The sequence below is a fragment of the Eschrichtius robustus genome, chromosome 6, assembly GCF_028021215.1.
Source record: "Eschrichtius robustus isolate mEscRob2 chromosome 6, mEscRob2.pri, whole genome shotgun sequence".
Classification (NCBI taxonomy): Eukaryota; Metazoa; Chordata; class Mammalia; order Artiodactyla; family Eschrichtiidae; genus Eschrichtius; species Eschrichtius robustus.
The window spans coordinates 9,904,367-9,928,391 of record NC_090829.1 but is presented as its reverse complement, the minus strand read 5'-3'; the positions used below and the strand labels follow the sequence as shown (position 1 = coordinate 9,928,391).

General features: G+C 33.8%; 1 protein-coding gene across 1 annotated transcript in view; it reads right to left on the bottom strand.

Annotated features, from left to right (window-relative positions):
• The window catches only part of TBC1D5 (TBC1 domain family member 5), a 535,061-nt gene that overhangs the window by 268,334 nt on the left and 242,702 nt on the right, over nt 1-24,025 (bottom strand). The window contains exon 5 of the mRNA XM_068545866.1: nt 4,526-4,595. Within this exon, the coding sequence (XP_068401967.1) occupies nt 4,526-4,595 (70 nt within the window). The remainder of the gene's footprint in view (nt 1-4,525; nt 4,596-24,025) is intronic.

Below are 24,025 nucleotides of genomic sequence, written 5' to 3'. Positions count from 1 at the left end.
GGAAAATTTTTAAATGCTCACCTTCAATTTATTTCATAGGTCACTGTTATACCATCTAATAAGATAATTAAAAACATGCAAGCAGCTGGTACTACAGCTAAACAGATTAATGTAATAGTCTGTAGTCATATGTGCTGGCAAGGGGCTCGCCTCTTTGGAGAGGAGAAGGTCAGCTGCCCTTGGGAAGAGGAGGGGGGATGGGGAGAGAACGCTCCTACCATGTGGCCCTGTGCTACAGTCACTAAGTTAAACATCTACTGCAAACTGCTCATTGGCAAACTACTTCTCTGCTTTCATACCCTCGGTTTGAAAGGGTCTCAGTTTTAATGGTGAAATAAGAAACAGAGAAAGCTCATTTAATCTAACAGAAAACATTAACACTAGTCTTTAAAAAGCACAAGGTATACTGCATAAACCAGTAATATCTTCTCAGTTCTTCTAATCTTTCCATTTTACCACATCACCTGCAAATTAGTTGGGAGATAAACAATTAAATTTTAACAGAAACTTCCAAAACAAGATCTAGCTATTACCCAGGCACCATATAATCATCATACTGGAGTTAAATGCAGCTGTACTCTATCTGAATCAATGAAGCAAACCACAAGAGACACAAATCCAAAGTGAAACCTCCTAGCCTCTGAAAAACAAATCTATGAGCCTTAGGCACATAAAGCTATAGATACGGTCCATTGATTGTAAATTTCAAACTTTGTCAAAATTCCAAAAATCCGCCTCTGAACTTATTATACTCATAATAAAACATCTTCCTCTTATCTCCACTACGTGTACATCTTTCCTACTATTTCTCTACTATTTGTACAAATACTATGTGTACAAATGTGCTATGCAAAGGCAACCTCGAATATACAGCAGAGACAGAGTATCAAGCCTCAGGTTAAGCTTGTTCTTAGCCTCCCTTCTGCTAAAAAACAAAAGTTATTTTCCGGTAAGACATTTGTTTTTAAATCTTCCTTTTGGTGTCTCCACATTAGCGCACTGTAAAAATATTCTACAACGCCCGAAGACTAACAGTGATGACAGTGATGAGGATGGCATGCACTGGAAGATAAAAGCAGCTAACGTTGATTCAGCATTTGCCACACAACATTAGCCCATCAACTCCTTGTAACAAATGTGTTTTATCATCCCCACATGCAAGGTGAGGAAACTGAGCCTAAGACTTGTCCAAAGTCTCCATTTGGAGTCAGGATACGAACCAACTCACTATGTTTAGATATTATTAATAAACAAAAAACAAAACAACAACAAAAAAAGAGACTGTGCCCTCCTATAACTGACCATTTAAGACCACAATAATATAAACAAATAATGGAAAGAATATAGACTTAGGTGACCAATTCAAGACTGAATTGGAAAGTTAATAAAACCTTGGCACATGCTATAAAAGGGTACACACGTGGAAGGTTAAGTGAACACTAAGGCAGCAAAGTTGCCAGTTCACGTGAGGTAAGCACAAAGAATTAATAATATTAATGCATGGCTTTGCATTTAGATTTTCAAAAGGCTTTATCTTATACAGTCCTATCTCGATCTTTAAAACAGTTGTGAGAAGGAAGCAGGTCAGACATTATAATGTCCATTCTATAGATAAAAAATTAGAGCTAATCATTATCCCAAGACACAGCATATATAGCTTGAGTATCCTAGTACTAGGTTGACAGCCAGAATTATCTGCGAAGAAAGGTCAGCATTTCTGAGGTGGTTTAAAACACAAAGGTAGACTTGTTAGGCTAAAGATATTTGATGGTTGGAACATCCACATTTTTCTAATAACCTATTTCTACTTGCTTTAAAAGAGCTCCGATAGTAATGGAAAAATAATTTGCATTTTCAAAAGTAAATTTTATTGAAAATTCTGTTGCCATTTTAGTGTGATTCTGCAACAATTCCTAGGTTTTATCAGTTAACCTGATATGAAAATATACCCTAGAGCTGTGCTTCTATGAATTCTGCATTTAACCCAAGTGTCAAATTCACAAGTAAGCTCATTATATTGTAAGAGCTATTGCCTACTCAGTAGAAAAATATTCATTTCACACCTTAAATACTATAATACTATTTAATAACAGCACTGGCCTGCCAACTATTAAAAGCTCATTTTTATACACTGTACTACCTGAGCTTTTTATCTTGCCTTTTTAATTACAACAATAAATTAATATCCTAACATTACAACACTGACAGGCATTGATTAAAACTATATTAGTTAACAATATTAGTATTTACTGTGCAAAGTTGCATTAGGAGTTCATTTTCAAAGTACAATTATCATTCAATAATACTAAGATACTTTAATCTTCAAACTACTCAAGAACAAAATAAACTACCAGATAACACTGTGCCTTCATATTAACACATTTCTCTTAACTTGCTGTCCATTAGTTACTATAATTAGCTAACTACAAATGTAGTTATGAAGTATAATTCACCAATGAAATTGACATATACATATGGGTTTTCCTGCCTTTGAAATACATCTTTATTTTCCTTGTGTCTTGGATTTTTTTAAACTGTATTTATATCTAATACTGATATTTCCACCATGGATTGCACACATATTATCATCTTAGCATTCCTCAGTTACATGACAAACATGAGTATTTATTTAAATATCTTTTATAGAGAGTTCCCTGGTGGTCTAGTGGTCAGCATTCTGCACTTTCACTGCTGTGGCCCAGGTTCAATCCCTGGTCGGGGAACTGAAATCCTGTAAGCTGTGCAGCATGGCCATAAATAAATAAATAAATATCTTTTATAGTCATCTTTTTTTTTTTTTTTTTTTTTGGTGTGATCAACATGTTCAGATAGAGGATTCTACCTATTATTTAATATGTCAAATTCCAAACTTTATATTACACTTCAGCACTAAAAGAAGGTTCTGGAGAACTCCAACATTTATAAGGTAGGATGGGTACAGAGAAAATATAATGACAACACGTGAGCTTTTACTACTGTGATAATACGCTTCTAGAACACCATGGGAACATAAGCCTTCTGCAGTATCCGTGACACTTGAATGACTGATTATTTATAAAGACCCCAACTGGTATAAAATAAAGATGTCAAGCATCTCAATTACCACCTCATTTCTGGAATTCATAAACAAACTGTAAAAACCTTCACAATTACCACACTTTTATTAAGTGCTTCCTGAATATAAGGCCCTACTCTAGATGTTAAAAGCTTGCCTGGGATCTGAAGAAACAAATGACACAGTTCCAGCTAGGTATACAGAATATGTATTCAAGAAAAACATAAAGATTCTAAGCATAAATTCCATATTTATTATAGAAAAGAAGGAATTATAGCTTAACGTTCAAATGAGTTTCCAAGTGTACAGTGGTTCTTGCATATATTTTATAGCATCAACACACAGAAGTATCAGAACTTATTAACCGTAAGGACAATGTACTCCAATTAAAGTACTTCTTCAAGAATCTGCATTGCTACCTATAATGTCAAAATGTATTATTACTCAATCTGTACTTTTTATTCCCCAAAAGAAAACAACCTAGTTCTTACATCACTTTGGTTCAGTATATGAATTTTCAAATATTACTGGAAATACATTAATCTTTCTTCTTCCTAGGTTTCCCTGTTAAGAAGATACAGGGCTTCCCTGGTGGCACAGTGGTTGAGAATCTGCCTGCTAATGCAGGGGACACGGGTTCCAGCCCTGGTCTGGGAAGATCCCACATGCCGCGGAGCAACTAGGCCCGTGAGCCACAACTACTGAGCCTGCGCGACTGGAGCCTGTGCTCCGCAACAAGAGAGGCCATGATAGTGAGAGGCCCGCGCACCGCGATGAAGAGTGGCCTCCACTTGCCACAACTAGAGAAAGCCCTCCCACAGAAACGAAGACCCAACACAACCATAAATAAATAAATAAATAAATAAATAAATAAATAAATAGAATACCATGGCCAAAAATTAGTAAAAAAAAAAAAAAAAAGAAGATACAAAATATATAAACACTTACTCAAGCAAATTCAAGTTATAAAGAGAATATTAACAAATAACTAGATAAGATGCATGTTTCCTTAATTGCTGTATCCTTTTTAAAAACTGTTAATTGAGATGTAACTGCCCTGTTTGCTGAAGAGCCAAATGGGATGTTAACAAACAGCACGTAATGTAACCACGGATTATGTTTTATACTCTCTGAGATGCTGACAAGCAGTACACTCTGTATTAGCAGGACACTTAGACAAAGGAAGCCTTTGGTACTGTAAGAGATATACTGGAAAAACAAAAACAAAAATGGATTATATTGAAGCTTAACACTACATACGCATTCATTCTAATCATCCTACTCTAGGATAACGACAGATATCTACAATAAGTCCATCTACTCAAGAACTAAGAATGCTACATTTTCAATTACTCAATCAGTCTGCAGGACAATTGCATACCACAATATTCTTCACATTTGTCAGATTTTTTAGAACCCTGTAAGATTATATATCTTGTAATATTATATATCTATGTATTCATCACCTACCTATAGGAATTAAAAGTTCCATCAGAGTCTAAAGTAGAACTTGTTCTTCTTCCATTTTGATTTGAATCTCCTGGAAAAAAAAATTTTAAAATACTGAGATTATGAAACTTGAGTATTTCAGTTGAAAAGCTACTGTGTGACAGCTCCACGCAGTTACTGTGTCAAAACAACAAATATCCCCTTATCCCGCCCCCAAATATCTTTTGTAATCAGAGTCCTTTAAACAAAAAATTCATTTTGATGTTAAAATATAGACTAACACCACCACTCCTAACTTGGATAGGAATACTACAGAAGTAATTGCAGACAGGAACAAATGAAGTATAATACAGCCATCTTCTTCTTATGACTCACAGACAAAACCAAAATTTATACACCATTTAATCACAGACTAATGCTTATAAACAAAGGGCAACTTTTTATTAGTGTCCTGTCCACTGGAAGAGTCAAAAGACAGCAGGCAGACAGCAGACTTGGAATACCCTCCCCCGGCCCACCTCACCCCCTGGCCCCCCAGTCCTCCACTCTCTGGGAATCTGGTCTGCAGAGAGGGAGAACAGAAAGCTGAGAGGTGGTGATCAAGAATGCAGTCTATAAAGAAGCAGACCTACTAGAGAATGGACTTGAGGACACGGGGAGGGGGAAGGGTATGCTGGGATGAAGTGAGAGAGTGGCATAGACATATATACACTACCAAATGTAAAATAGATAGCTAGTGGGAAGCAGTCGCATAGCACAGGGAGATCAGCTCGGTGCTTTGTGACCAGCTAGAAGGGTGGGATAGGGAGGGTGGGAGGGAGACGAAAGGGGGAGGAGATATGGGGATATATGTATATGTATAACTGATTCACTTTGTTATAAAGCAGAAACTAACACACCATTGTAAAGCAGTTATACTCCAATAAAAATGTTAAAAAAAAAAAAAAAAAGAATGCATTCTAAGGATCTTTTAATACATCTTAATAGTCTTCCCCAAACTTTATGTTTTAACTGTGGGCAAAAGTTCAGCAGTTTAAAAAAATAAAAAAAACAACAACATCTAAAGGTATTTCTGCCTCATGTAGTAATATCAAACTTTTAGGGAAAAAAAAACAATTCCTCTCAAGCATATTCATAAAATCAGATTAGAACAAATTCATACCTATCAGTTTAGAGATCATAGAATAAAAATAAATTTGCCGAAGAAGTTTAAACAAGTGCTTGCCAATGCCATAATATAAAATATACATTCTTACTGACAGAAAATTAATTTTAGCTTAAAATTTAAAATATATACTTAAAAGTATAGTTTTTAGGAAACCACAGATACTACTATTAAATATATCATTTATTCTTAGAAACAAATTAAATAGACCAGAATCTGATTACATTTTATACTCCTAATTCCTATAATGCAACTTTCAAACATCAGGTTATATTCACTTTTAAGATATTTAAAGCTTAATAATTTAAATGATTTATTCAATTGTTATTTATACTTTCACTCCACTTTGAACATTCTAAGGTACCACGGGAGATTATCACAGTGGTCCTGGTTAAGTCAAATACTAATTACAGAGCTTTCAGTTTAGAGGCGAGATTATTTTAAATTACTGAATACAGCACTTAAGGTACCATACTTATATGATTATGTTGCTCATTAATGGTTATTGAAAGCAAAAGTGTAATTTTAATGATAGCTACCTATTTTTCTTTGCACATTTTATAGCTGACTGACTAGTCAAAAATGTTGGTTCTCTTCAAAATCTTTGCAGCTGCACCCAAAATGTTTAGAAGAACGAGAACTGGTCTGAGCTCACTTACTGAACTTTTAAGTCTACTCTTTTCTCCAAAATACACTTTCAGGTTTTTGGGGTTTTTTCATTAAACAAAAACCCTAAAATGGATTACAGCATTTGAAAATGTTGCCAAATTTTACAGAAGAAAATAATCCAAAACACTTAAATGTTTAAAATCAATCTACTTGAGTATACTCTGTTAATTCTTTGAAAACATGGGTACCATAAGATGACTCATGCAACATACTTCATTTGCTTTTTAAAAAAATTAATGGTATTATCATAAATAAACTAAAAAGATTTAAGGAAAATTAGTCTCTCCCTGTCTTGTTAAATGAAAATTTCCTACAACACATGTTATTTAACAGCTTGCAGATATTTCCTGTAAAATGTTCCACAATCAGCACAGAATAAGTACTATATCATACATTTAAAATATAAGCTTTCTTTGTCTTTGAAACTAAGGATTATGATTACTTAAATACATAAAATCTCACCAATGGAATATTTCTTGTCCTCTGCTTATATTTATCATAATAAATATAAAATACTTCAAATAATTAAGAGATTTTCAGTTTTTTAAACACCAAAGTTTTGTCATCAAAATACATCACAAAAGTTTTCTTCATTTTATACCTGTATGGAAACGAATATATCACATTAAATGTAACCCTCAAAGGATTGTAATAAGGAAAAATAGCAGCTTTTCTTTCTCAAAAACATACCAAATAAGGAGTACAGTTGTTTCTCACAAAAATATTAGAGAAAAGATTTCAGAGTTTGCTATATGGGGAAAAGGCTATAAAGTTTTGAAGTGGGAAAAACTGCTTTGTTCCTTCAATCCTCTAGATGAAATTAATTATAGCAAATGTTTATGAAAACATCTGTTCCTTACAGTTATAAATTCTTAATTTTAGTATGGACGATTCCAGACTCTTATTTTGGAAGGTAACTGTCTGACAATTGAAAGGTTTACCAAGGAACAGACAGAATTTGTAATTCTGGAAAATGGTATATACAGTGTGCTATATCCAGTAGAGATTTTCATTTGCGTGAAACGCTTGGAGGGGCTTAAAACTGGTAACCAGGAGAGATCAAAGAAAAACAGAAAGGCTCATTTTTCATTTAAGCTGTTATACAACAAAAACATATCTGTAACACAAGAAAAGACCAACTAAGAATTAAAAACAAATGCTACTTTACTATCAACCTAATTTGGAGGTAAGTATAACAAAGTATTAATTTTATCAGGATTTTAGTAAGTCTAATGCCAATACAGCCATGGGAAAGTATATGTAGTGTTCCTCAAAAATAACAACAGAGGGTGCAAGAGAGTTTAATATGATGTTTTTAGTTGCTGTTCTGATTCTTGAACTAAGTTGTCAGGTAGCTGTAACTGTAACAAGGATACAAAGGTGGTTTTCAGACTTTCCCTCTCTCTCTCTCACAAACACACAAACACACGCACACACGCACACACACACGCAAAAATACATTTTTAAAGTAATCTCACACAAAGGCCTTTAAATGACCAAACAGCACAAATACTTAAATATGTTTTAAGATAACAGAGTTCCTTTCACTTGCTTGAAAAGCAATTTAACAATAGAGTAAATTTTAAAAATACAATAGTGACTTTAAAGGTATTCAAATATTTAATGTAAACTAAGCCAGTAAAATAAAATGGATGTGTTTACTGAGTAAATCTTAAATAAATACATAAATTATATACAATATATAACATACGAATTTTGTATGTCGCTATATGTATGTGTAAGATTGTACAACATATATATTTGTAGGAATGGTTCATCAATTATCTGTGACCATTATAGTTTGAAATTTACATAACACATTCATTTCTCATTAATTGGTAAGTAACTTTGTGAAATGAGTTCATAACATTCATAATTAAAATAAGTTGGCTGATTTGAAAAAAATATGCTCATTGTTTTTAATGAGGATACAAAGAGCATAGTATTTTCCATTAGTAATTCCTAACATATATGTATCTAACTTATTAAAACAATAATATGTATAACAGTGACTTAAATAGGATAAATTAAATTTGGACTCCTTTTTTAGCTTTTACTGTAGTCATGTTTAGCTAAGAGCATTTACAGTATCTATCTGTGCACCGTTGAAACCATGCTGAACAAAGGTTTACAGTAGATTTCCAGAGTGCTTTTTATGCACAAATATCTGCTTTATAAGAGAGGTTGAAGATTTTAAACTAGGCTAGGTTAAAAACAACCAGAATAATGCTATAAGTAAGCACAGCTACTCAACTGTGCCTTCTTCAGTTTACATGTAAAAAAATCAAGTTTTAGAGGATCCCATGGTACTAAGTATGAATTCTGAAAAATATTACATAAGTTTTAAAAAGGCTGATCTCAGAATTGTTAGAGAAATGTCATCACGTATGTGTGATGAATTATTAATAGTAAGGGGAAAATATTCGGTTCAAACTTAAGTTGAAAGCAAACTTATGGGTAGCCACATCTTACTTGTGATAGGATAATATGGCATAAATGAATAGTGTAAACACCTAAAACCTTGTGTGTCTTTTAAATGAATGAGGATTACTACTGAAATGTTTTAGTTAAATCTGAAATCCCATTCAAAGTGAATGATTCAAAAAAAATCTATAAATTAAGTATATTCATGCATTGACACAGTTAAGGCAAAGCATAATAACTCAGCATCATCTATGAAAACAGTCCACAAAGGATATTACCTCATTTCAGGAATCAGGTAAACAACAGGCTCTGTAGGCTGATTATTTATGCTAAAAATCTAGGACCACCCATTAGGTTTAAGAGCCAGTGCTCAAGTAAATACAGGAAATTTGTTTATTTAATAATTTTCCATTTTCTCTATCATTGTTAATTTATCTATATTCTAATGATTTAATGGCCATATTTAGTTCTCTACATAATATTTTCAAATTATTAACTTAGATAATGAAACTCAGATGTAAAACAAATACATAGGAACTATTTTAAATAAATAACATTTCAAGTTCACAATTTTAATTTAAGAAGATAATACTTCTGTTACTCTTGTTAAATATTGAACAGAATTCTTTTTAAAAAGAAAGCAGAATGACATCAGCAGAGTGGCAGAAGATACAACTCCAAGTTCTCATCCTCCCACAGAAACGTCGAAAAACAAGAACTGTCGGAACCAACTTCGTAATGACTCTGGAAAATAGTCAAAGATTTACAAGAACCAAGTGAGCAATGAGCCAAGAAAAAGGCAACTGGAAAGCTCTGTGGGGTTTTTACTTGCCTGTTCTACCATCTCCCTAGATCAGCAGCAGTCTTGAAGAAGTAAGCTAGTTCCCAGTGTGGGAGAATAGTACCTGGTTCTGGAGGGAGCAGAGAAGACCATATTTTCAAAGTATTGTGTAAATCAATTCTAACTTGTTAGGAGCTACCTGAAGAACTGACATAAGATGTTCATCTCTTTTTCATCTAAATAAAAAAAAGGAAAAAAAAAATGGTGGGCTTTGCTCTTGTACCCACTGCAAGTCAAATTAAGAGCCAGCAGATGCCTGAGATAAAAGAATACAATCAAAACATAAAATAGAGCACCTAAGGCCTGGGAGAAAAAGCTAGCGAGAGTTTCTTTGAGAAATTAGGACATTCAAAAGCACCTGGGTATGCAGGGGAATGTAGAACACTACGCACATACCCAGGGCAAGATGCATGATGATACAGAAACTGAGAAGACCGTTAAGTTTCCACCTGAAGCTGACCATTAGGAGGAATGCAAGCCTGGCTAAATGATGAAGGACTGCTGCAGCAGAGACAATCTGAAAAGACAAGGAGAGGTTCAGGGTTTTGCTGCTCTTCTTAGCTCCTGGCATTCAGAAAATCTCTGTTAAAATCCTAGCTGAACACAACCTAAGAAATAAAGACTTCAATGACTATGTATGTCAAACAATAAGTCTTTGCAAAAATAAAAAATATTTCAGGAGAATAACTAAACAAATGGACCGAAATGGTCTTCAAGAATATAGAAAATAACAAACCCAGAAGAAGGGGAGAATCTGATTTCTGGAGTAACCAATATAATATTTAAATATCAAGTTGTCAAAAACAACAAAATCATGAAGCATACAAAGAAACAGGAAGCATGCCTCGTCAAAGGAATGAAAATAAATTGACAGAAACTATCCCTCAGAAATAACTGGATTTACTAGACAAAGATTTTGAAACAACTGTCCTAAGGATGTTCAAAGAGCAAAAGGAAAACATAGACCAAAAAAGGAAAGAAATCATGTAGAGAACAAATCAATAAAATGACATCAATAGAGAGGCAGAAATAATAAAAGGAAATAGAATTTCTGGAGCTGAAAAATACAATAACTGAATTGAAAAATTCACTAGAGGGGCTCAACCACAGGTGTGAGCAGGCAAAACACAAAGATAACAAAGTTGAACGTACGACAATTGAAATTATGGAGTCTGAGGAGCAAAAGTAGGAAAAAAGTGAAGAAAAGTGAGCATACCCTAAGAAACCTGTATGACACCATCAAGCACATCAACATATGCATTATGAGAGCCTGAGAAATAGAAGAAAGAGGCAGAAAGAATATTTGGAGAAATAATGGCCAAAAACTTCCCAAATTTGATGAAAGACAAATATCTACAAATCCAAGAAGTTCAATTAACTCTAGGTAGGATTAACTCAGAGACTCACACCAAGACACATTATAAGCAAACTGTTCTAAGACAAAAACAAAGAGAGAATCCTGAAAGATACAACAGAGAAGTACTTTGTCACAACAGAGAATCCTCAGTAAGATTAATAGATCATTTCTCATCAGAAAACATGCAGGCCAAAGGAGTGGGAAGATATGTATATATAGATCTATATCTATATATATCTATATCTATATATAAAGTGCTTTAAAAAAAGGCTATCAACCAAGAATTTTATATCTAGCAAAATATTCCTTTGAAAATGAGTGAGAAGTTAAGACATTCCTAGAAACACAAAAGCTGAAACTAGACATACCATAAAAGAAAAGCTAATGGCAGTCTTTCAGGTTGAAAGGAAAGAATACCACACAATAACTCAAAGCTGTGGGAAGAAATAAAGACCTCTGGTAAAGGTGAATATGTGAGCAAACATAAAGCCAGCATTGTTGTATTTAAGGTTTGTGATGCCACCCTTTGTTTCCTACAGGATATAAAAATCAAATGGATAAAAATAATTATAAGTTAATACAACTGAGCAACAATGTATAAAAATGTAATTTATGACACAACGTTAAAAGGGAAAAGGACAGAGCAGTATAGGAGCACATATTTTGTATACTATAAAATTAAGTTTGGTTATCGACTTGAAGTAGATTGTTAAAAATTTAGGATTTAAATTTTATCATTTAATCCCTATGATAACCACAAAGAAGAGATCTAAAAATTTACACAACAGGAATGAGAAGGGAACCAAAATGGTCACTGCAGAACAAAAACAGAAAAACACAACCAAACACAAGAAAAAGCAGTAATGGAGGAAATGAGGAGAAATAAGGTATAAAACATACAGAAAACAACAGCATCATGGCAGAAGTAAGTTCTTTCTTATCAGTAGTTAACTTAAATGTAAATGGATTAAAGTTTCAATCAAAAGGCAGAGATCAGCAAAAATGGATTAAAAAAAAAACAAAACCATGATGTAACTGTATGTTGTCTACAAGAGACTCATTTAAGAACCAAAGTAAAAGTATGGAAAAGAAAATAACCAAAAAAAGAGATACTTGGCTATATCAATATTAGACAAAATAGACTTTAAGTCAAAAACTGCTACAACAAAGAAGGACATTATATATTGATAAAAGGGTCAAACCATGAAGAAGATAAAACAATTACAAACATATGCACCAAACAACAGAACATGAAAATATATGAAGCAAACATTGACAGAATTGAAGGGAGAAGCAGACAGTTCTACAATGAAAATTGACAGAATGTCTAGACAGAAGATCAGTAAGGAAACAGAGGACTCAAACAAGATTGTAAACCAAGAAGACCTAACAGACATAAAACACTAGCCAACAACAGAATATACAATCTTCTCAAGTGCACATGGAACACCGTCTAGGACATACCGTATGTTAAGCCATAAAACAAGTCTCAATCTATTTAAAAAGACTGAAATCATACAAAGTATGTTTTCTGACTACAAAGGAATAAAGCTAGAAAGTCAATTACTGAAGGAAAACGGGAAAATTCTCAAGTATAGTAAATGCAAATATGTGTGTCTATAGATGGAAAGACAGAGAAACAGGTAAGTATGTAGGTAGGGTCTGTATGAACACACAGTGGTTGTAAATTTTAAGAAAAAAAAAATGCTGACGATGATCTTTGATTAAACTTTAAAGTAATTTCCAGGAAAGAAAACACTTAATGAATTGGTAAAATTAAACTGCCCTGTTCAGTTTAATGAAATTATAAAGTAGAGGTATTACAGCATCATGATTAAAAGCTAAGGCTCAGGCAAGATAGACCTGAGTACATGCTCCACCATTTACTTTCCCTCTGACTTAACTGTTCAATACTTCAGTTTCCTCATCTGTAAAATGAAGATGATAACAGTTTCTACCACAAAGTGTGGTTATGAAGATTAGATAAGTGCAAATAAAGAGCTTAGTATAGCATGTAGCACAATGTAAGTTCCTTGATAAATGTTAGCTATTAACTTATGAATGCTTTAATCAGTGAATGTGTTTAAAATACTGTAGCCAGTAAAGGAATAAAAGTAGAAGTCTACTGGTGCTATGTAAAGAGAATAAACTTATTCATAATTTAAATAACTAAAAATTGTAACTCTTCTTAGCAATTATAAAGCATTATTTCTACATTGCTTTTTTTTTTGGTCCACACTGCGCGGCTTGTGTGATTTTAGTTCCCCAACCAGGGATCAAACGGGGGCTCTCGGCAGTGAGAGCATGGACTCCTAACCACTGGACTGCCAGGGAATTCCCTAAAAAGCACTATTTCTGATAAAATTTATAATTAACAAAAGTTTATTCCATGAATTATAAAACTCTGTGCAAGATTTGTGGTATACTTTAATATCCTTCCTGATGATGATATCAAACATTGAATATGCTATAAAGAAAGCGAGTGGAAAAATAGTAAAATTAAATAAAATCAGAGCCTTGAAATATAAAGCTATCTAATCCATGAGGTGAATATATATGTTTCTTGGTATTGATAAAATGCAGATAAAGAACTAAAACTACAGTCAATCTAGTAATAAACTAAAACTATCACATACAGGATAGTATGCAATATTACACACGCATCAGAATAAAACAAGCTTTAAGAAGAATTCATTAAGGATTCTGAGACTAAATGGAAACAAGGTCTAATTCCAAAAATAATCACAAATACAACTACCCAACTTAAGTTAACATGTAATAGCACACAAATGCAAATATTTCTATTTATTTTCTTTTTTGTCATTACTGGACATATTGTTGTCTCTCCAGGCATTCCATGGACTTAAAGCTGCTTGATGTTTCAGAAAAAAACAAAGTAGACCAGGAATCAATCAAGTAAAGAGAATTCCAATGCAAAATTAACCTCTCTGGGTCCTACCATCCACATCTACAACAAAGAAAGGCAGGACCAGATCAGACCAAGTTCATGAACATGCTGATCATCCAAATCACCTGGGGACAGGTATTTAGGGTGTGTGTGTGTGCGTGGGCATGCATGTGGTATGTTTGTGGGAGAGAAAGAGATTGAAAAAAAGGATGAGATTGAGACAACCGTGGGTGTGGTCTAGGATCCTCTACTTTTAAAGGGTTTCCTAGATTATTGTGATGATCCAAAAGTCTTTCCTAGTACGAAATGATAAACTTCTACTGTGCTAAAAGTGACAGTCCCTTGTAGAAGGCAATTTAATTTGCCCCAAACAGGGAGAGTGCCTCATGTATCATCATTTACTATGAGCTATCAATGAGGCACAAGATTTGGTCACATCTTCCAGCAGTAGTAGAGGACTGCTTTGAGCTATGCCAATTCTGAACATTACCCTATATTATCAGTTGCATGTACTGATTATTGGGGGAGGGTGCACAATGGAGCTGCCCAGCAGATCACTGCTATTGGCCTGTGTGGTCCTCCTGTGGACCACCTGGGCTTCAAAAGCACCTTCCTACAAAAGAGTTACATAATGCCAATGCTATAATTTAGACAATTACAAATAAGCAGATAAATAGCAAAATAGATTTTAAAAAGAGCTTCCTTAGAAGTAAATGTTTTGACAAAGAATATTTGAAAATATTACTCCAAGTTTAAAACTTGGAGAAAGAGTATCAAGGCCAAAGACGATTATTATATAATTTGCCCTTTGCTACAATTTTTCTTAACAAAAATACAAATAATGACTTGGTTTAAATTTTGACTGACATTTTTAGATTTTGTACTAGTCTTACACAAGTTTCAATGAAATACCTCCCATCCACAAAAACAACAACAAACAAACAAAAACACACAGTAGCTTTTCAAAGATAATCTAACTGAGACCTAGGGAATTCTAAACCTGACATCAAATTACGTGTTCAGTGCCTAAATAACATAGCAGAAGTCATATACATATTGTCTGCTAGATAGAAGAGTACATCTGCTATTGAAATCCTATTTCATTTTCTATAAATCTTTCAAATAATAACTATAAAACATGTATATTAATTATTCTTTTCTTCAGTGTATAAAAAAAGGAAATAACTTTTTCTACAAAACATTCCTTTGAGCAATTCTCATTTTCACTACTGATTATAATCAACGCTAGAACCTTTAAGATTGTTTGGCATCAAGGGGACATCAAATGTAAAGACACCATTAACCTCAAGTACTTAACTTTGGATAGTTAATATTAGATATCCCCCTTTTTGGTATAAAAAACTAAAGTGGGACTATTTGAAGGATATAAATTACCATCCATGAACTAGGATACATCATTCTATTAATGTCTTTTAAATGACAGCTAACTGAACAAGGTCTTATGTCAAAGATCTACTTAAAAAGCATAAAGGGGGTTTTAACTATAAAGTCCCAAAGCTCAGATGAAGAACCAAGGGTAAATATTCTCAAACCTATCTTAAAAACAATTTACTAAACTAAATTACATTAAATATAGTAATCTAAAATTCTCAAAATATCAAAAATTTTCAAGTGTTTACCATTTCCTTCAAATAAAAAAAATTGAAAAATATTTTAATTGATCTATAAAAATAGTTTATTTCATAAACTATTTTTGTTTTGACATTAAAGAATTGTACTAAAATACAATTTTTAAAGAAAAATTCTAAATATACAAACTGATTTCTATTTATCATTTTATGATAAAGTCTAATTATTTATTAATGGAGATGATTTTTTAAACCTAATAATAACTAGTTTTAAAATGGTGACACCTTTAAATTTGCTAGTAAATGTGTAACATACTAAATTCAACTATCCTTGTAGAGTATTAAAAATATCATTCAAAGTAGTTATTTATTGATCACTTTATCTAAACTAACAAATAGCTACCTAGACAAATGGTAAATGGGCCTAATTAATAAATGCATTTATGTACTAATTCAAACTTCTAGTCATGCACCTGGATCACATGATAGCTTTTCTACTTTTTAAAATTCTTTCAACAATCACCTGTTAAGCACCTCCTATGTTTTACTACTAGTGATACAGTGTAAAACAAAGGTCAAAACCCATCCCTGACATCCTGGAATTTGTTGAAAGTTCAGCAGAAAAGGACAGTCAAATCAATGTACAATGACAACTTTCAAAACGGTTACAGAATAAAGTCACACAGCCTACTGTAAAATAACATATGAGAGAGGAGGGGGTCCCTGGCCCAAAGGAGCATGGAGAGCACCCCACTTGGGATCTGCATGCACCAAGAGTCTTTAAAGGTCATGCTAAGAATTTTGGTCCAGATGAACAGGAAGTCAGTGAAAGAAGGGTTTAAGCAGAAGTAGAACATGATGAAGCCTTTTAAAAGATCACTTGAACTAGGGAGGAAGCAATTAGAGTGCAGGTGTAGGGGGAAGAGTGGATGGAGGGAGACTAAGAAGCCTGCATACTCCAAGGTGAAAAATGATGACAGAACAGTCATATTGATGATACTGTTTTCATATGATCTTAGGTACAGTAATTTACCATTTTTAAAACTCATTGCTATTATTTGCTGAGAGGCTACTATGTGCTAGGCACTGTTCTTGGACATGGAAGTACCATAGTGAACAAAACAGAACCAAGTGTGTGTGTGGGTGCAGGGGGAAAAAAAACAAGAAAACAAATTTTATAACAAATAAATTCAGATAATCATAAGAGCTTAAAAACAAAATACAACAGATTAATGTGACATCCAGTGACTGGAAGAGGGTGTTCTCTGCAGGGAGAGGTAATATCCAATGAGATTCTAGTTATAAGGAAAAAATTAGTCAGGCAAGGGACGTACGGCAGAAGCTGGCTTTTAGAAAAGAAAAAGAAAAAAAAAAAAAGGCCATGGTGGCTGGAAGGCTAGGAGTAGAGTAGCATGAAATGAAGTCTGTGCAACAAGGAGGAGCCAGAGAACTTGGGGTTTTATAGGAAGAAAGTCTAGATTTTACACGTATAATGAGAAGCCAACATAAAGTTCCAAAATGATGAAAAAGATTATCTACTTCAGGTTTGGAAATCATTATTTTAGCTGCTATGTGAAGATTAGATTGAACAGGGAGGGGCAAGACAGACGCTAAGAGATCAGTTGGGATCTGGATCATAGGATAAACTGATAATACAGAGAGACAACTGTATACTTAATTCTAAGATAGTCTAAATGAGGATTTGAAAAATTGAAATCCTTTAAAATAATTTGAAATTATTTCCATGGTGGAAAAATAAATAATTGTTCCTAATATTTTATTTCCATGTACAATTATCTGAATTTGATTATTAATAAATTTATTTATTTTTATAAGTTGCTTTCTATATAGATCAGTAACTAATCTGGTTTCTAAATAAGACTGACATCTGAATCACAAAAAAAAAGGAAAGAGAGAAAAGAAACAGTAAAATAGCACATTATAGATTATTAATAGGATTTCCAGTACCATCCAACAAGGAGGACCACTGCAAGCCTCTCTCTCCCACTGATTACAACTAAAAACTCCAGGCAAAGTACAAAAAGCAACTTCTTGAGGAATCTGAAAAGTAAATAATAGCAGACATATTGGATAACAGAGTCAAAGATACAGTGGTGGTGAGTGGTCTGTTTGGTTTTTGTTTTTCCTCCTTTTATATCCTAACTTTGAGCTCAAGTCAGGCTGAATCTGAGAACTAAACGCCAGGTATGAAGAGCAAAAACTCCAACCCCATTTTTCTGGGACTGGGAAAAGAATCTTTTCCCCGTTGTCCACTTCCAACCTTGCTACAAGACCAGGACTAATCATAGAACTATACTGCCACCCGTGGTGACAGCAGTGAGGAAGAAAGCTATCTTTCATAATAGAAAACTAGGAAAATGGGGCCTCTGTTGTGTGAACATTGAGTGGGGAATCCCCATTATGTTTTCTTTCTCTTCCTCTTATCAATTTGCCACAAAAGCAGGCCCATTCATGTGGATCCATATGACAGCACGAGAGGCAAAAGCTCTGATAAAACAAGCCAGAGAATGTACAGTTAGTATCAAAAAGAAAGCCTTGGACAAGGCGATTCTCTAACTCTGTGTATGAACTGACAAACCCTGGGTTCACCCCTAAGATGTATATGCTCAAAACGTACTCAAAGAAGCACAGCAAAAGCTGTGAGAACTGACCTATGATATAAACCATCGCCAAAGTCCCAGATTAAAACCCTGAGAGTCGGGGCTTCCCTGGTGGCGCAGTGGTTGAGAATTTGCCTGCCAATGTAGGGCACACAGGTTCGAGCCCTGGTCTGGGAGGATCCCACATGCCGCGGAGCAACTGGGCCCGTGAGCCACGACTACTGAACCTGCGCGTCTGGAGCCTGTGCTCCACAACAAGAGAGGCCGCGACGGTGAGAGGCCTGCGCACCGCAATGAAGAGTGGCCCCCGCTTGCCACAACTAGAGAAAGCCCTCGCACAGAAACGAAGACCCAACACAGCCATAAATTAATTAATTAATTAATTAAAAAAAAAACAACCCGGCATTCGCTTTAAAAAAAAAAAAAAAAAAAAAAAAACCCTGAGAGTCACATACAAGGTGCAGACTCAAAAAGCATAGAAAGGACTTTGAAAACTGAACTGACACTGGAACTAACACCCACAGAAAGTGAACCAGAATTTGTAGGTTGAACCTAATTGCAATGACTGCCAGTGAAAAGAAAAGGAAAAGAAAGCAAAAAGGAAAGAAAGAAGGAGAGGGGAAAGAAAAGAGAGAGACAGGAAAGGAAAAATTTCTCCAGTGGATTCAATGAGATCTAGAGTTTCAAAGCAAAATATTCAAAATGTTCAGGATACAATCTAAAATTACTTGATATACCCAAGAATCAGGAAAATCTGGCCAACTCTTAAGGTATAATACAATCAACACACATCAACCCTGAGATGACCTAAATATAGGAATCAACAAAGATTTAAAGAAGCCATTATCACTCTTCTCCAAGAAGCAATAGTGCACACTCTTGAAATGAATGGAAAGACAGAACTTCACAGTATGAAAAAAATAACTATTAAAAAAAATCAAATTAAACTGTTAAAGCTGTGAAGTACAGTATGTGAAATACAAAAAAAAAAAATATTTCACTAGGTGCACTCAATAACAACATGGAGTTGACAGAGGAACGAGTCAGTGAACTAGAAGGTAGATCAATGTAAGTTATCGAATCTGAAGAAGTGAAAGATAAAAAAAAAAAAAAATAGGGACTTCCCTGGTGGTGCAGCTATTAAGAATCCGCCTGCCAATGCAGGGGACATGGGTTCAATCCCTGGTCAGGGAAGGTCCCACATGCCATGGAACAACTAAGCCCATGCACCACAACTACGGAGCCTGTGCTCTAGAGCCCGTGAGCCACAACTACTGAGCCCACGAGCCACAACTACTGAGCCCACGTACTGCAACTACTGAAGCCCGTGTGCCTAGAGCCCATGTTCCTCAAGAGAAGCCACCTCAATGAGAAGCCCATGCATGCGAAGAGTAGCCCCCGCTCGCCACAACTAGAGAAAGCCTGTGCACAGCAATGAAGACCCAATGCAGCCAAAAAAAAAATTTTTAAATAAAAAATAAATAAAATAAAACGAACAGAACCTCAGGGAACTGTGGGGCAACACAGACTCCTGGTAAATTTTTGAAATTCAACAATTTTTAAAAACATTATCAGAATCACATTATATAAATTATCACTATAACTATCTTCTCATTAGTTGTATTCAAATATAGTTTCATCATAAAGAATAGATGTAAAGATTATCTAAATAAAAAGTGAGATTATAATAGAATAAGGAAATTAATTTGGTCCACTCTAGAATTCAATTATCTTTCATTTCTTGGATATATTTTATTTTTCCATTGTAAAAGAAATACATATACTATACATTAAAAACTTGTACATTTGAAATAAATTATTCAGACAAAACTAACCAAATAAAAAAAAGAAAAAGAAAACGATTTTGAAAAAAGAAAGAAAAAAAAGAGAAAAGGAAAATCAACCTACAATATAATTACATGGCGAAAATATTTTTCTGTCTTCTATAAAATTGAAAACACACTACATAAACAATTTTGGTTTCTATTATTTCATGTATTTTAAGTATAAGAATATCTGCCATGTTATTTTAAAAGGGTTTTACAACAAAATTTTAAATGAGTGCATAATGCAGCTATTAATGAATGTTCTATAATTTATTTAACCAATATTCTATCAATATTTTCATATTTAAAATAGTTAGCTGTTCTTATATAACACTATAAGTATCATTGTGCATAAATCTTTCCCTGGCTGCCTTAAGATAAAAAAATAAATTGGTTGATTGAAAGGTATTTTTAAAATTATAAAATTAATAGAAATTGATAAAAATTACAAACATGATTATTATGGAAAACTTTCAAATGCACAGCCATACAAGGAAGAAAATTAAAAGTCATACATAATTCTACTGCTGTTAGTATTCTGACATATTTCCTCAATTTTTTAGTGAAATTCACTATATATATTCTATAATTTGAATATAATATTATTTGTTTTAATAACTATTTTAAAATGACTTTCAATGGCTGCACAGAATTTTAAACAATAGCTGATATTTATGGCATAGGCCAAAATAACTATAAACCACTAATAAATAAATATATTCCTACTGCCGTTCACCCTAAAGCATCCTATACAGAACTGTCCATGTAAGAAATAATTTGAAAGTCAATGCCTGAAAGATGAGCATCTGCATTTTGTGAACCTAGATTTAGTTATTAAAGAATACTGATTGTTCCCCCAAATCTATTTTCCCCTTTTTCTTGGGCATATGGCAACCCAGTTACAGAATACATTTCACAGCTTCTTCATTCCTGGATGCAGCCCTGTATGCACAAGGGATAACAGAAAATTCTATTTCAACTGTTTAAAAATATTCTGATGCCTTCCTTTTTTTCCCATGGACTAGAACATGGGAAAACAATAACCAAGGCTAATTCAAGCCCAAAGAGTAGCTATTACCAAAGAGATGAGAAGATATCAAGTATTGGTAATGATGTGGAGAAACTACAGCCCTCATACATTGCTGGTAGGAATGTAAAACAATGCAGCCACTTCAGAAAAGAGTATGGCAATTTCATCAAAAGTTAAACATAAATTTAACATATGACCCAGCAATTCTTCTCCTAGGAATCTATCCAAGGGAAATGAATATACATGTCTACATGAAAATCTATGTTCAAATGTTTATAGCAGCATTGTTTGTAATAGCCCCAAACAAGAAATGATATAAATGTCTTTCAACCATTGAATAAACACACAAAATGTGGTATATCCATACAATGAAATACTATTCAGCAATAAAAACGGAACAAAATATTGATATATGCTACAACGTGGTTGGACCCCGAAAACTTTAAGTGAAATATGCCGGACACAATCACAGGTAATGACCCTCTTTACTCCTAATAATAATCCTTGTTCTGATGTCTACTTAGTCTAATATTAATAGTTACTGCGGCTTTCTTTTGTGTAGTGTTTTCATGGTATAACTTTCTGAATCCTTTTATTTTTGACATTTCTATCTCATTTGTATTAGTTTTCTATTATTGTTATAATAAATTATCACAAGCTTAGCAGATTAAAACAACACAAATACATTATCTTACAGTTCTGTAGGTCAGAATTCTAATACAGGTCCTCACTGAGCTAAAATTAAGGTGTAAGCAAGGCTGTGTATCTTATTGGAGGCTCTTGGGAAGAATCTGTTTCCTTGCTCATTCAGGTGTTCAGAGAATTCAGTTCCTCAACATATAACCATAAAAACATCTGCAAAATTCTTCCTGCCGTGTAAGGTAACACATTCACAGGTTCTGGAGGTTAGGGTATAAAAATATTTGGGAGGGAGGCATTATTCAGCCTGCCACACCATTTTATTTAAAGTATCTTGGGACTTCCCTGGTGCTCCAGTGGCTAAGACTCCGTGCTCCCAACGAAGGGGGCCTGGGTTCGATCCCTGGTCAGGGAACTAGATCCTGCATGCTGCAACCAAGAGCCTGCATGCTGCAACTAAAAGATCCTGCATGCCTCAACTAAAGATCCTGCGTGCCTCAACTAAGACCTGGTGCAGCTAAATAAATAAAAATAAATAAATATTTAAAAAATTAAGTATCTCGTAGATAGCAAATAACTGCTTCTTGTTTTTTAAAATCTTTTCTGACAATCTCTGCCTTTTAACTGCTGTGTTTAGACTGTACATATTAATGCGATTATTGATATGGATGAATTAAACTATAGCACCCAACTACTTGTTTTGTATCTGTTCTTGTTCCATCTATCCTTTATTTCTTTTTTCCTCATTTTATGCTTTAAGTCGGGGATATTTTATGATTCCAATTGATCTCCTCTACTGAATTATTATTTATATTTCTATATTACATTTTTTAATGGATGTTCTAGAGCAGGGGTTGACAAACCCATGGCGTGGGCCAGCCAAATGTTTTTGTATATTAAATTCTACTGAAACAGAACCATGCCCATTAGTTTTTGTACTAAGGCTGCTTTCACACTACAGTGGAAGAGTTGAGTAGTTGAGAGAGAGGTCATAAAGCAAGCCTTAAATATATATTATACTGTCCTTTAAGAAAGTGTTTCCTGACCCCTGCTCTAGGCTTACAATACAGTGTATACATATTTAATTCATCAGAGCTATCTTCAAACAACATTATATAGTCACGTGTAATGTCACACAACCTTACAACAGTACATTTCCAATTCTTCCCTCTCATCCTGTGTGCTACTGTTGTCATGTATTTCACTTTTATATATGCTGTAAACACAAAACATATTGCTACCATTTTTGCTTTAGACACTCATATTTTAGAGCAATAAAAAAGAAAAAATAGTTTTACTTTCACTTATTCCACTTCCAATACTGTTTCTCTTCTTTGTATAGATCTCAGTGTCTTTGTCCTATCTGTTCCTTCTGCCTGACGACCGTCCTTTAGCATTTCTTATAGGGTTGGCTTGCTAATAAATTCCAATGGATTTTGCTTATCTGGAAAAGTCTTTATTTCTTCTTCATTTATTTTGAATATTTTTTCATCAGGTATAGAAATTTGGTTTGAGAAGTTCTGTTTTTCCTTTCAGCACATTAAAGATGTTACTCCATGGTCTTCAGCTTGCATGAGTTCTGAGGAGAGATTTGCTCTAATTCTTATCTTTTCTTATATCTGTCTGTAATATTTTTATATTAGTTTTCTATTATTGCTATAACAATTTTTTTCCAGTTGCCTTTCATTATTTGTCTTTTGTTTTTATCAGTTTGAATATGATATGACTATGTTTTGAAATTATTTTTGTTTGTTTTCTGTATTTATTATGCTTTATGTTCTCTTAGCTTCTTGGATCTACAGTTTAGTGTCTGTCATTAATTTTGGGAAATTATCAACCATTATTTCTTCAAACATTTCTTCTGAACCTCTCTTCTTCTGGATTCCAGTTACATGTACCATTTGATACTGTCTCATGGTTCTTGGGTGTTCTGTTTGGTTAATTCCTATTTCTCTTTATGTTTCCATTTGAATTATTTCTATTGACATTTTCCAGTTTATTGACTCTTCTTTTATCTGTGTCAACTCTACTGATAACCCTTGTCATAGACATTCCCTATCTCTGTTGCTTTGTTTTGTATTTCTAGGCTTCCAATTCGATTTGTTGAGATAATTTTCATCTCTGCTGAAATTAACCATGTGATCTTGCATGTTGACCTACTTTTCCACTAGAGCCTTTAACATATAATTCGTAGTTATTCAAATTTCCTTGTGAGATAGTGCCAACATCTGTGTAATAGTTGTATCTGACTGTGATGAGTACTTTGTCTCTTTTGAGTGTTTTTTTTTCTTTGGGGGGGGGGGGCGTCCCTTGCCTTTTCATATTCTTTTTAATTTTTTGCTGAAGTTCTTACGTCCTACTGTTATCAGGTGTACAGTAGTAGAGACTAAGGTAGTTTTTATGTTTAGAAATGAGCACACACTTCCTTCTACTAGAACTTTAGCACAGGGGT